We start from the raw sequence: 13,670 nt of genomic DNA, 5'->3' as shown, positions 1-13,670 counted from the left end.
TTCAGGGCAAGTACTTTGAGATCCAGTTCAGCCGCGGCGGGGAGCCAGATGGGGGCAAGATCTCCAACTTCCTGCTGGAGAAATCCCGAGTGGTCATGCAGAATGAAAACGAGAGGAACTTCCACATCTACTACCAGGTGCAAGGAAAGGGGCCGTGAGGCTGGGGCAGAGGGAGGGCCTGAGGGGAGACAGCAGGAGGGTCAGTGTCCAGGAGCCCATGGCAGCGAGGACTGCGGGGGTCACAGGGCTGCACCAGTCCATGTCAGATGCATGAGCATCGCTCGTCCTCCAGCTGCTGGAAGGAGCCTCCCAGGAGCAGCGGCAGAACCTGGGGCTCATGACCCCCGACTACTATTACTACCTCCAATCGGACACCTACAAGGTGGATGGCACGGATGACCAGAGCGACTTCAGCGAGACTTTGGTGAGTGGTGACCAGACCACCACTCTAGAAAACCGAGGCCCAGAGAGGGGCAGAGACTTGCCTAAGGTCACACAGCAAGTGGAGGAAATGGGCAGGACAGGGATCCAGGTGCCCTGACCCCTGTGTCCGTGCCCTGGCCCCAGAAGCCTAACCCAGGAGGGCGGGGTGGAGGTGGTGATTGGCGGTACAGGTTCTGTCCCGTTGTGCCTGCAGAACGCCATGCAGGTCATCGGGATCCCCCCCAACGTCCAGCAGCTGGTCCTGCAGCTTGTGGCGGGAATCCTGCACTTGGGAAACATCAGCTTCTGCGAAGATGGGAATTACGCCCGGGTGGAGAGTGTGGACCGTGAGTGTGGGTGCTGGGGAGGGCCAGGGGGCACGTCTGTGCATGAGAACTGCTTCCTCCTAGTTCACCCCCAGGGGGTAAGGACCCATGAGGACAGTATCTGTGTCACTGGGCAAAATGGGGAGAGACGGGAGCCCCAGAGGAGGCCCAAGAGCCAAAGTGGCCGCCCCGTGTCCCCTACCCTGGCAGTGCTGGCCTTCCCCGCCTACCTGCTGGGCATCGACAGCACACGGCTGCAGGAGAAGCTCACCAGCCGCAAGATGGACAGTCGCTGGGGCGGACGCAGCGAGTCCATCGATGTGACCCTCAACGTGGAACAGGCGGCCTACACCCGCGATGCCCTGGCCAAGGGGCTCTACGCGCGTCTCTTTGACTTTCTCGTGGAGGTGAGGGGGGCCAGGGCGTGGGAGAGGCCCTGCCCCCAGACCGCCTTGGGCTCAGACTGCCAAGTGGGGAAGGCAGGCTTGACTGTCACCTCACCGATTCCTGGCAATGGGGGGCACCGCGAGGGGCAGGAGGTGATCAGATGGAAGATGTAGGGAGAGGCTCCATCTGGCTGTGGCACGGAGCGCAGGAGGGAGGCGGCTGCTGGAACCATCCAGGCCTGGACCTGGGGGCTGTGCGGGTGGAGACACGTGGGTGCATTTGAGAGCCACGAGGGGGGCTGTCAGGAGGACAGTGGACAGGAGCGGAAGGGAACGGGACGTGTCACGGCCAAGGATGATGACAATCCCGTCATAGTCAACCTTACGTAACACCTAGTCTACACCAGTGACTGTCCTAAGTGCTGTTACATGTGTCCATTTAACTCCTTAATGAGGCGCTACAGAGTAGCTGCCATTATTACCCCATTTTGAAGATGAGAAACTAGAGGCTCAGAATGGTTAACAGGGAAGTGAGCTTCCAAGGTAGGAACCTGGATGTTTTAACTGGGGGCAGGGGCCTAGAGCCAGAGAAGGCTGGAGAGAAAGTGCCGTGAAAGCACGTAGCCTGTGACGGGGGCTAAATCACCCCAAGAGAGTGGCAAGCTGGCCCTGACCCGCTGTCCCCACCCACCCACGTTGCAGGCCATCAACCGCGCCATGCAGAAGCCCCAGGAGGAGTACAGTATTGGTGTGCTTGACATTTATGGCTTCGAGATCTTCCAGGTACAGCCTCTGCTCCCCAGCCCGCCCCCTGTCCCTCCCTCAGCCTCCTGGGGTGGCCTAGTGGCCCCAGGAGCTTCCGGCATCACCCCACTGATGGCGGCACCCTTTGCCTCCCTTGGCAGAAAAACGGCTTTGAGCAGTTCTGCATCAACTTTGTCAATGAGAAGCTGCAGCAGATCTTCATCGAGCTCACCCTGAAAGCTGAGCAGGTGGGCAGGGGCAACCAGGTGGCCAGGAGCCAGAGGACGCTGGGGGTGGGGGCAGGACCATGATGGTTGCTAAGCAACCAGGGGACACCCCCCCACACACAACCAGCCACCCATTCCAAACTTCTCTTTGCTGACCTGTCCAGGCCCCACCATGAAATCTCCTACGGAAGGGGTCTCCTTCCTCTAAAGCTTTGACAAGGGCTGGGGCATAGCCTCCTTGTTCATTCCTCCAATGAGCACCTGCTGTGTGCCAGGCACTGTTTGCAGTGCTGGGGACTCTGCTGTGCAAGAGATGAACAAAAATTCTGGCTGTTTTCATCCTACCTATACCTCAGAAGCAGAGCCTGAGACAAGGATTCAGGACAAATATCAGAAGAGGAGTGAGGAAGGGGGGAGACAATTATTTTTAAAGCGGGGTGGGGGGGCGCCTGGGTGGCTCAGTCAGTTAAGCGTCCAACTCTTGATTTTTTTTAAGATTTTATTTATTTATTTGACAAAGCGAGAGAGCATGCAAAAGCAAGGGGGAGAGACAGAGGGAGAGGGAGAAGCAGGCTCCCCACTGAGCAGGGAGCCCAATGTGGGACTCGATCCCAGGACCCTGGGATCATGACCTAAGCTGAAGGCAGACACTTAACCAACTGAGCCACCCAGGCAACCCATGTCCAACTCTTGATTTTGGCTCATGTCATGATCTCAGGGTCCTAGGATCAAGCCCCACATCAGGCTCCCTGGTCAGTGAGAAGTCTGCTTGCGATTCTCTCTCCTTCTCCCCTTCCCCCCATTTGAACTCTCTCTCTCTCTTCTAAAATAAATAAATATATTTTTTAAAAAATCCAGAATAGGGTGTATTAATGAGCAGGTTACATGGCAAGCAATTGGGACCAATTTCTGCTAAGCCCTGGGGACACTTCATAGCACGGAACTCAGAGGAGACCCACCCCAGAAGCGATGGAGCCAGGATATTTATGCACCAGCTCCTGTCTGTCTGTGTCAAGGGATGTCAGGGGCGACAGTTCTGGGATGCCCCACACAGGGCAACAGGCTTTGTTACTGGAGACAGTCCTAAGTGATGAAATGGGGAGATATGGGAAGACACCTTCCACACCTCCTTCACCACCCTTGAGAAGCATGGATTCTAGAAACATACACAGACCCACCCCGTTCCTGTCCTCTTTGCTGCCCCCAGGAGGAGTATGTACAGGAGGGCATCCGCTGGACCCCCATCCAGTACTTCAACAACAAAATCGTCTGTGACCTCATTGAAAACAAGCTGGTGAGGACTGAGCCAGCTCTCTGGGTCTCGCTGGGCCCAGAGCAGGGCCTGGGAGAAGAGGAGAGGGTTAGGGCCCTTTCTCTGCTCCTGCCCCCTCCTGGGGTGCAGAAGGAGCACACTTAATATCCCATCAGCCCCCTCGACCACTCACTCTGCCCACCACTTGTATCGTTCACTCAACAAACCTTCCCCAGGGCAGCCCACTCAGGGGCAGAGGGGCTAACCCTGATAGGACCCCCACCAGGACATCCCAACCTGGGAAAGGTAAGAGGCATGGATCCTTATGGGGTTCCTCACCCCACCCTGCCCCCCCAGGAGCTTCCACAGCAGTCCCCGCACCACCACCACCCCACTTTTGTTCTTGTATTTGGAAACCCCACCATCTCCTCCACTCCCTCCCTGTTCCAGGGAACAGGATGGGGGACACTGATCTGCCACCCGCTTCCCCCGCCCGCAGAGCCCCCCAGGTATCATGAGCGTCCTGGATGATGTGTGTGCCACCATGCATGCCACGGGCGGCGGCGCTGACCAGACCCTGCTGCAGAAGCTGCAGGCGGCAGTGGGCACCCATGAGCACTTCAACAGCTGGAGCTCCGGCTTTGTCATCCACCACTATGCTGGCAAGGTGACCCGCTCCCAACTGACCCCCAGGAACTAGTCTGGCTCCCACCATGTTCCCTCAGCTAGGGCTGCAGAAACCCTCACTGGCCCTGGACCAAGGTCTCAGCTCTTCTCACTAACAGGACAGCTCTGCCTAACAGGAGAAAAACTCCCTACCATTGAGCCACATTGGGCATCAGACTCTCACACCCCAATCTGAGCTGCAAACCCCACTAACCCCCTGATCCAGGACATAGCCTTCTGACCCAAACTCAAAGACCCCAGGCCCAAGATGTAAGCCATCACGCTCCAAAATGAGCCAGAGCACCCCTACCCAAGACTATAGAAATCTGCTGGCCTCTGACCCTGGCCACAGTCCTCCTCCCCAGTTGACAGGACTACAGACCCCTCCCATTGACCTTAAGTGGGCAGAAGACACCCCCCAGGGATCTTCTGGTCATCCTGCAGTCCACTGATCCCCAAACTGAGCTAGAGCTCCTGTGTTCCCTCAACCAGGACAATGGAGAACCCCCCACCTTGGATGGCAGACCTAGCCCACAAGCCTGACTGAACCCCCCCACACCATAGATCCCCAGCCAGTGCTGGAACCCTCCTGACATGAACCCCAAGCCCTCAACTGACCACACACAGATACTCAATCTGACTTCTTCACTTCAGATCAAACAGCAGACCCCCAGGAACCCTCTACCCGGGCAGTAGCACCTCATCCCCAATCCGGGCTAGAACTGGCACCTCCTCCTGCCTCTGACCCAGGCTGCAGCCCCAACCTTCCAATCTCAACTTGAACATGAGACCCCCTGGAACCCCAAGCCCATGCTGCAGCCCCCTGCCCCTTATCGTGAATCATAAGTACCCCCCCATCCTGTCAGCATAGGGTGGGTTCCTATGGGACCCCTGACCCCCTGGGCTGTAAGCATCCCCCAAAACTCAACAGCCTCTCACTCCCCCCAACACTGTCTCCCTCCAGGTCTCCTACGACGTTAACGGATTCTGTGAGAGGAACCGGGACGTTCTCTTCTCTGACCTCATAGAGCTGATGCAGACCAGTGAGCAGTGAGTGGCCTCCAGGCACCAATCCACTTCAGGATGGGGGTGGGGGCTCCATCTTCCTGAGAGCTCCCATCATGCCACAGACTCTGTGGGGGTTGCTGTCTGCAGAGACAGCGTTTCCAGTGACTGGCTCTGATTAAACAGCAGCCTGGGATCCCACAGGAAGAAGTAAGGACAGCGCTAGGGGCTGTGCCTCATGGCCCACGCAATGTATCCAATGCCCCCTGTGCAAGCCCAGTCCATGCAGGGTGTGGACGGTGTCCCCTGACACACCGTGAAAACACATCACACCCTGCATTTTTCTGTATTGACATGTATGGATCCATCTCCCTGGCCACAGCTGCACACCAGGTTTCCTTTTTTGCCTTTTTAACCTCCAAAATTTATCCAAGCTCCGCTGTGTTCCAAGTACCATGTATTTGAACCTGTGGGGGATGGAGCCCGATCAGGTCAGGGAACACGGCTGCTCTCATTGAGAGGAGAGCCAAGCGGGGAGAGAGGTATTGGACTAGAAAAAAAAAAAGGCAAATAGAACACAGCATTGCATGAAAGTCATAAGACTTACCCTTAAAAATAAATTTATTAAAAGAAAAAAAAAGTCATAAGACAGTGGTCCATAAGAGGCTGAAATTATGGCTCCCAGACCAGCAACACAAGCATCCCCTGAGCTGGGTACAAATGTGGAATTTCTCTCACGCTCCACCCTAGACCTACTAAATCAGAATATGCATTATAACAAGTTGCCCCTGATGCCTCCTCGAGAACCACACACACACAAATAATAATATAAATAAATATAAATAAATAAATAAATAAATAAATAAAGTCACATCATGACTTTAAAACAACCTTCTTGGGGCCCTTGGGTGGCTCAATCGGTCAAGCATCTGCCTTCAGCTCAGGTCATGATCTCAGGGTCCTGGGATCGAGTCCTGCCTCGAGCTCGCTGCTCGGCGGGGAGTCAGGTTCTCCCTCTCCCTCTGCCCCTCATCCAGCTAGCGCTCTCAAATAAATAAAATCTTTAAAAATAAATAAATAAAATAAAATAAAACAATTGTACCTTCTTCGAGTACAATATGCATGCCATGAAATGTGCCCAACTTCAGAACTGATTTTCAGGAAATGTATCGAGCTGGGCAGCCATGACCACTACCTAGTTGGGAACATTTGCATTAAACCCGAGAGATCCCCTCATGCCAAATTGCAGTAGACCCCTATTCCCATTACATGCATAATTTTAAATTTCCTAATAAGTGCAGTTAAAAAGTAAGAACGTGAGAGGCACCTGGCTGGCTTGGTCGGAAGGGCATGCAACTCTTCATCTCCGGGTCGTGAGTTCGAGCCCCACCTTAGAGAAGGGCAGAGATTACTTAAATAGATAAATAAACTTAAAAAAAAAAAGTAAAAAGTGAATAGGTGACATTTAAAAAAATGTTTTCTTATACCCAATAGATCCAAAATACCACTTTGACATGCCAGGCATATAAAAATGACTAATGAATGACTATGAATGAATTATGAATGAATGAACTGCATTCTCGTTCCCCACACTGTGGTACTCCTTGAAACCTGGTACGCATTTTAACGCTCACAGCCCATCATGATTTGGCCAGGCCAAGTCTCAAGGGCCCCAATAACCACCTGTGACCAGGGGCTGCTGATACTGGAAAGCACAGAGCCTTGGTTCTCAAAGTAGGGTTCCTGGACCAGCGGCAGCGCTATCACCCAGGAACTCGTTAGAAATGACTGGGTCCCAGCCCGGATGTGAATGAGAAACTCCAGAGGGGCCAGGTGGGCACCCAGTCAGCCGTCCGTGCTTCCACAAGCTCTCCTGGCGATACTGGTGTCCACTGGGGCAAGCCCTGGACAGGAAAATGAAGTTGATAAAGGGCTAGAGAGGGTGGTGGGCATCACTCATTTTTTTACTTTCTTTTAATTGTGTTGAGATACGGAAAACATAAAGTCTACCTTTTCACCATGTTGGATGGTACAGTTCTGTGGCATTAAGCACCGTCACAATGCTGTGCCACCACCCCTACTCTCTCCTTCCAGAACTTTCTCATCCTCCGGGGTATGTAGGGATTGAGCAGCGCACTCATTCTGTGTCACGGTGGTCAGGGAAGATCTCACTGAGGACATAAGAGAGGGAATCGGGAGCGGACCAAATGCTTGTGTCTGAGCAACTCCCTGTTGGTGGCCAGTTAGACGGGGACTATCTATGGCTGTCACCAGCCAGGGCTACAGCAGAAAGCACCCTTGTCTGTATCTCCTTGCACGCGCGCACACAAACACACACACGAGCCTGAGCATGTGGGATCGTTCCTCCAAGGGGACCCTGCCCCTGTCGCCCGAGATGCTGCACCACTCAAGAAATGCTCCTGCAGAGCTGAACTTGGTTCTATTTTTCTTGCAACCCAAGTCATGCTTGGAGATGGAGGCAGAAGCAACAGAGTCAATAGATCAAGGATCCAAAAGGACAAAACCAACTCCCCGCTTCTCACCATTAGCCCCCAATCAGGGAGAGCCCTACTTTGCAGTGTGCCCTCTAGGTCCCACCCCACCCCCACCACGGGCAGCCCCACCCCTGGGCAAGGGCACCCAAGGTTCGGCTGCATGTCTGACTCCTCCTGTCCTGTCTAGGGCCTTCCTCCGGATGCTCTTCCCTGAGAAGCTGGATGTAGACAAGAAGGGCCGCCCCAGCACCGCAGGCTCCAAGATCAAAGTAGGCCCGGGGCAGGGGAGGAGCGCTGGGCATGGGCAGGGCTGTGTGTGTCTCTCCTCATCCCTCCATCCATCTCTCGCACGTCCTGGGGCCTCCGCCCCCTTCTCTGGCACCCTCTGTGCTGCACAGGGGTCTTCTCTAAGCTCTGGGACTTGGTGGGTTGGACCAGTTTCCTTGAACTCCCCCCTAACTCTCTAAACCCAAAAATGAACCATCATCTTAATAATTTTTTGGTCTTTTGGTTGCCACCATTTAAATTGTGGTAAAATATACATAAAATGTACCATCTTAACCACTGTTGAGCGCACAGCTCTGGGACAGGAAGCACATTCCCATCGTGCACCCACCCCCACCATCCATCTCCAGAACCTTCCATCTCCCCACAGAGAGACCCTGTCCCCCACCCTCTGCCCCACCCCTGGCTCCCACCATCTCCTCTCTGTCTCTGTGGATGGGCCTCCTCTGGGGACCCCCTGGGAGTGGAATCACAAAGGATGCGTCTTTTTGTGACTGGCTTACCTCACTCCACATAATGTCCTCAAAGTTTGTCCAGGTGGTGTCAGGTGTCAGGATGTCCTTCCTTCTTAAGGCTGAATAATCTTCCAGTGTGTGGACGGACCACATTTTTCTATCCATTCCTCCGTGGGTGCACACCTGGGTTGTTTTCATCTCTTACCTAGTGAATAGCGCGGCTATCAGCTGGGTGTCCCATCCTAAGAATGTTTTGATAACCAGGCATTGAGCACTGGTCAGTGCTGGCAGCAAACGTGGGACACTTTACATATATGGGACCTAGTTCCACCTGGGGGATGGGGAGACCAAGGCTCAGAGAAGCACAGTCACTGCCCCAGATTACACAGCAGAGCCACAGTCCACATCAAGGTCTCTCATGCCACTGTCTCCAGTATCCCCTCCACCTGGAACAATTTCCTTTCTAGTCTCTTCCAAGAGGCTAAAATGTACCATCCAAGACATACACACATGCATATGATTCTTTACTTCCAAAGTAGTGGTCCCCTGAAGACAGGCAGGAACGTCCTGTGCAACAGGTACTTCTGCGTGCTCAGGTACTCCCATCAGCAAACGTTTGCTGAGCACTTACTATGTGTCCGATTAAGTGGTGAGGTTCCAGGATCAGGGTGACATACAATACCAAGTCCCCGTGCTGTGTGCTAATGAAGTATGCAGAGACCAAGGACACCTGACCCCATGGCTCACCAGGAGCCAGCCCCCCACCCCACTCAATGGGTCTCTGTCTCTTGGGCCTGTATCCAGGGTGGGAAGAGAGAGGGTCCGAGGGTCTCCTCATGTACACCACCCCCTGCCTTCTCCTCCACCTCAGAAACAAGCCAATGACCTGGTGGCCACGCTGAAGAGATGTACACCCCACTATATCCGCTGCATCAAACCCAATGAGACCAAGAAGCCCCGTGACTGGGAAGAGAGCAGGTAACTGCCCCCTGGACCAATCCACACAGCCTCTCCCCTAGACTGACCCGCCTCCCAGAACCCACCCGGAGTCATGTGTGACCCATCCCAAGACTGATGGAGGCTGACCCCCAGGACCAGCGCAGAACTCCCAGGGTCCTAGCGCTGACCAAGACCCTCCGGACTGTAGGGATGACCTGAGTGCAGGTTGGCCTGAGTGCAGGGATGACCTGAGGGCGGGATGACCTGAGTGCAGGGATGAGCTAAGGGCGGAATGACCTGAGGGGGGGATGACCAGAGTACAGGATGACCCAAGGGCAGGGATGATGTGAGTGCAGGATGACCTGAGGGCAGGATGATCTGAGTGCAGGAATGAGCTGAGGGCGGGATGTCCGGAGTTCAGGATGACCCGAGGGCAGGGATGACCCGAGGGCAGGGATGACCTAAGTGCAGGGATGAGCTGAGTGCAGGGATGAGCTGAATACGGGATGACCTGAGGGCGAGATGACCTGAGGGTGGGATGACCTGAGTGTGGGATGACCAGAGTGCAAGGATGATGTGAGTGCAGGGATGATCTGAAGGCGGGATGACCTGAGGGCGGGATGTCCAGAGTGCAGGGATGACCCAAGTGCAAATGACCCAAGTGCAGGGATGACCCGAGTGCGGGATGACCGAGTGCATGGATGACCCGAGTGCAGGGATGACCTGAGTGCAGGATGACCCAAGTGCAGGGATGATCCGAGTGCAGGGATGACCCGAGTGCAAATGACCCAAGTGCAGGGATGACCCGAGTGCGGGATGACCGAGTGCAGGGATGACCCAAGTGCAGGGATGACCTGAGTGCAAATGACCCAAGTGCAGGGATGACCCGAGTGCGGGATGACCCAAGTGCAGGGATGCCCAAGTGCAGGATGACCCAAGTGCAGGGATGACCCGAGTGCAGGACAATGCAGGAACGAGCACAGTGCCCTTAGCCCCAGACCTGAGGACACATCCCCTAGAATTAACCCTGGAACTGACCACAGAACTAACAGAGCCCTCCCCACACACACAGAACTGACTGCCAGGCTGACCCCTGGCACCGGCACTAAAGTCACCCCCCAAACTGCCCCCAGCATGAATCCAGACCCAGCGAGCCTCCCATCTGCCCTTTCAGCCCTGCCCAGCAGCACCCACCCACTCCCAGGACTAGGGAACTCACTGCCTTTCCCCCTTAGGGTCAAGCACCAGGTAGAGTATCTGGGCCTCAAGGAAAACATCAGGGTGCGCCGCGCTGGCTTCGCCTACCGCCGCCAGTTCTCCAAGTTCCTGCAGAGGTGAGGCACCCCCACCCCGGCCCTGGGCCCTCACTGGCAGGGACCTGTCCCCACAACCCTCCCATGTCCTCCGCCTCCAGGTACGCCATCCTGACCCCTGAGACGTGGCCACAGTGGCGAGGGGACGAGCGCCAGGGGGTCCAGCACCTGCTTCGGGCAGTCAACATGGAGCCAGACCAGTACCAGATGGGGAGCACCAAGGTCTTCGTCAAGAACCCCGAGTCGGTAAGTGTGAGAGGGGGCAGACACCCGCCTCGCCGCCAGGGCTCCGGTCCTGCTCGTCGGAGCCACTTTAGGCCTCAGGCATGTTTCCTTCCCACCCCGCGAGTCTCAGTTTCTCCATCTGGAAAGTGGGGAGAGTAGTGGGCACCCTGCCGGACTGGGGTCAGGATCAGACAAAACGGGAAGCACCCTGTCCAGTGGGTGGACGTGGCAAGTGCTCAGAAGAACCCCAATCCACTGGGCAGTCCATGGTGGCCAGCAGCAGGTGGAGACACACACGGCCACCTGCGGGGACAAGCCACCTGCGAGGGATAAGAACCCACAGCTTATCCAGAACGGCTTTTGTCCCTCGTTTCCTTCTTTCCATCCTTCTCTTTCCTCCTGCTTCCTTTTTCACCGCCTCCTTTCCATACTTTCTCCTCCTTTCTCTTACCTCCTCCTGTTCCTTCATTCCTGAACACGTTAGGTCCCCAGGCCTGAGACTCAGGTCCGTCCAAGTGACGGTTTGCTTATCCCCAAACCTGCCCCAGGCCCTCATCCATCAAAGACAAGCCTCCTTCCACATCCTCCAAGGCACAAGTAATCCCCCCGGCACGTTAGGGTCAGCTCTCAGCCTTCTACCAAAGGCTGGGGGCACCACCACCCACTCTATGCTGCCTCTGCCTCCAGGTGGAAAAAAAGTCTAAGTAACAAGGACAAGTCTGTTCTGGGGATGCAACCCACAGCTCGGTGACCAGAGTTAACAATGCTCGGAACCTGCTGAGAGTAGATTGTCCCTGTTCTCCCCCCCCCCACACACACACACACAAGAAATGGTAGCTACGTTCAGGGTGGGGTGCTAGCTAGCCCATGGGGTCATCATCCTGCAATACGCACATGGATCAAACCAACTCATGCCACACCTTAAACTTGCACAAAGTCATACCTCAATTATATCTCAATAAACCTGGGTTTGTTGAGAAAAGCAACAGTCCCAAGGACAGCAAAGAGCAGGGCCAAGGGAGACGCCGGGCTGGCTGTCGGCAGAACATGCAATTTTTTTTTTTTAATTTTGTAATTTAAATTCAATTTGCCAACGTATAGTGTAACACCCAGTGCTCAGTCCATAAGTAGGGTGTGCAACTCTTGACCTCGGGGTTGGAAGCTTGAGCCCCACGTTGGGTCTAGTAGAGATTACTTGAACGTTAAATCTTTCCAAAATAAATAAATAAAAAGGCAGGGAAGGGCCTGCCTGGCCACCTGCTGCCACGCAAGGATTGGGCAGTAAATGGGGAGCGGGCCCGTCGGCGTGAGCTGGGCTGGTTCACCACACTCCCAGGCCAATCTTCCGCTCCCCACCCTGGGCCAAGCCGGAGCACCGAGGAAAGCTCTGCCGCCTGCCCGGGGCCCGGTTAGGTGCATCGTCACCTGCGTGATGATGGCACCTGCCCTACTGGCACCTCAGGGACTCGAAGACAACTAGGAGCTTGTCAAGATGGTTCTCTTGATGTTACTATAACCTACGAGGAACTGACTTCTCACCAAACCAAACACATGACACAGTAGGGTGGAGACTCTGGAGATGTCACAGGTACAAAAACAGTCTGTCAAGGCAGGGGGTGGGGGGTGGGGGGACTCCAGGCTGGCTCAGTCAGTTAAGCATCCAACTCTTGATTTCGACTCAGGTCATGATCTCAGGGTCATGTGATCGAGCCCCGCATGGGGGGCTCCACGCTCAGCGGGGAGTCTGCTTGGGGCTCTCTCTCCCTCTCCCTCTGCACCCTCCTCCCCAGATCATGTGGGCGCTCACTCACTCTCACTCTAAAAAAAAGAAAAAAGAAAGAAAGAAAAGAAACCCAAAAAACCCCAGTCTGGAATTGCATTCAAAGCAGATAGATCCCTGGGTGGCTCAGTGGTTTAGCGCCTGCCTTTGGCCCAGGGCGCGATCCTGGAGTCCCGGGATCGAGTCCCACGTCGGGCTCCCTGCATGGAGCCTGCTTCTCCCTCCTCCTGTGTCTCTGCCTCTCTCTCTCTCTCTATGTCTATCATAAATAAATAAATAAATATTAAAAAAAAAAAAAACAAAGCAGGTAGCATCACAAACCAAAACTGCCTATCACTAAAACTGCACCTGGAATGATTCAGTTTGTAACAGTTGAGAAAGAAAGGAGGGAGGCAGGGTTAGAAAAAAGAGGATGGGAGGGACACAGAATCCACCTTGCCAAGTCCGACTCCAAAAGAAACATGTAAAAATTGACCCTGAAGGGGCACCTGGGTGGCACAGTCCATTGAGCATCCGAATCTTGGTTTTTGGCTCAGGCCGTGCTCTCCGGGTTGTGAGATCAAGTCCCACAATTGTGCTCCTTGCTCAGCACAGGGTCTGCTGAAGACTCTCTCTTCCTCTCCCCTCTGCCTCTCCTTGGCCCCGCTCTCTCCCTCTCTCTAATAAATAAATCGTTTTAAAAAAAATTTTTTTTAAAGTGACACTGAAAAAAAAAACAAGTAGACAAAGCTAGCACTGGCTAAGACTATATAAGGTAAAATCAAATTCTGACAAAGAAATGCAGTCTGCACATTTTGAGGTGGAGAAGATAAATTGGCTGAAAATAATGAAATTCACAAAGAGAAAAATTTGGTGGAAAAGAATTTGTAAGAAAAAAAAGACTGAAAATTTGCACTGGACAAAACTGATCTTGATGATAATCATTTTAAATTTTTACCTTTTTTTTTTAAGATTTCATTCATTTACTTGAGAGAGAGAGAGCATGAGCAGGGGGGAGAGAGAGAGAGAAGCAGGCTCCCTGCCGAGCAGGGAGCCTGAAACGGGGCTCGATCCCAGGACCCCGGGATCATGACCCGAGCTGAAGGCAGGTGCTCAACCAACTGAGCCACCTGGGCGCCCGAGAATCATTTTAGTAAAATGAAAACAGAA

General features: G+C 54.2%; 1 protein-coding gene across 1 annotated transcript in view; it reads left to right on the top strand.

Moving 5' to 3' along the window:
* The window catches only part of MYO1F (myosin IF), a 34,278-nt gene that overhangs the window by 12,787 nt on the left and 7,821 nt on the right, over positions 1–13,670 (top strand). Inside the window, exons 7-19 of the mRNA XM_025985678.2 lie at positions 6–137; positions 293–424; positions 638–770; positions 960–1,156; positions 1,838–1,918; positions 2,041–2,127; positions 3,314–3,400; positions 3,858–4,025; positions 4,989–5,074; positions 7,712–7,793; positions 9,136–9,242; positions 10,439–10,537; positions 10,618–10,762. Of these exons, the coding sequence (XP_025841463.1) occupies positions 6–137; positions 293–424; positions 638–770; positions 960–1,156; positions 1,838–1,918; positions 2,041–2,127; positions 3,314–3,400; positions 3,858–4,025; positions 4,989–5,074; positions 7,712–7,793; positions 9,136–9,242; positions 10,439–10,537; positions 10,618–10,762 (1,536 nt within the window). The remainder of the gene's footprint in view (positions 1–5; positions 138–292; positions 425–637; positions 771–959; positions 1,157–1,837; positions 1,919–2,040; positions 2,128–3,313; positions 3,401–3,857; positions 4,026–4,988; positions 5,075–7,711; positions 7,794–9,135; positions 9,243–10,438; positions 10,538–10,617; positions 10,763–13,670) is intronic.

Source organism: Vulpes vulpes, chromosome 9 (genome assembly GCF_048418805.1).
Source record: "Vulpes vulpes isolate BD-2025 chromosome 9, VulVul3, whole genome shotgun sequence".
NCBI lineage: Eukaryota > Metazoa > Chordata > Mammalia > Carnivora > Canidae > Vulpes > Vulpes vulpes.
This window is presented reverse-complemented; position numbering and strand designations above follow the sequence as displayed.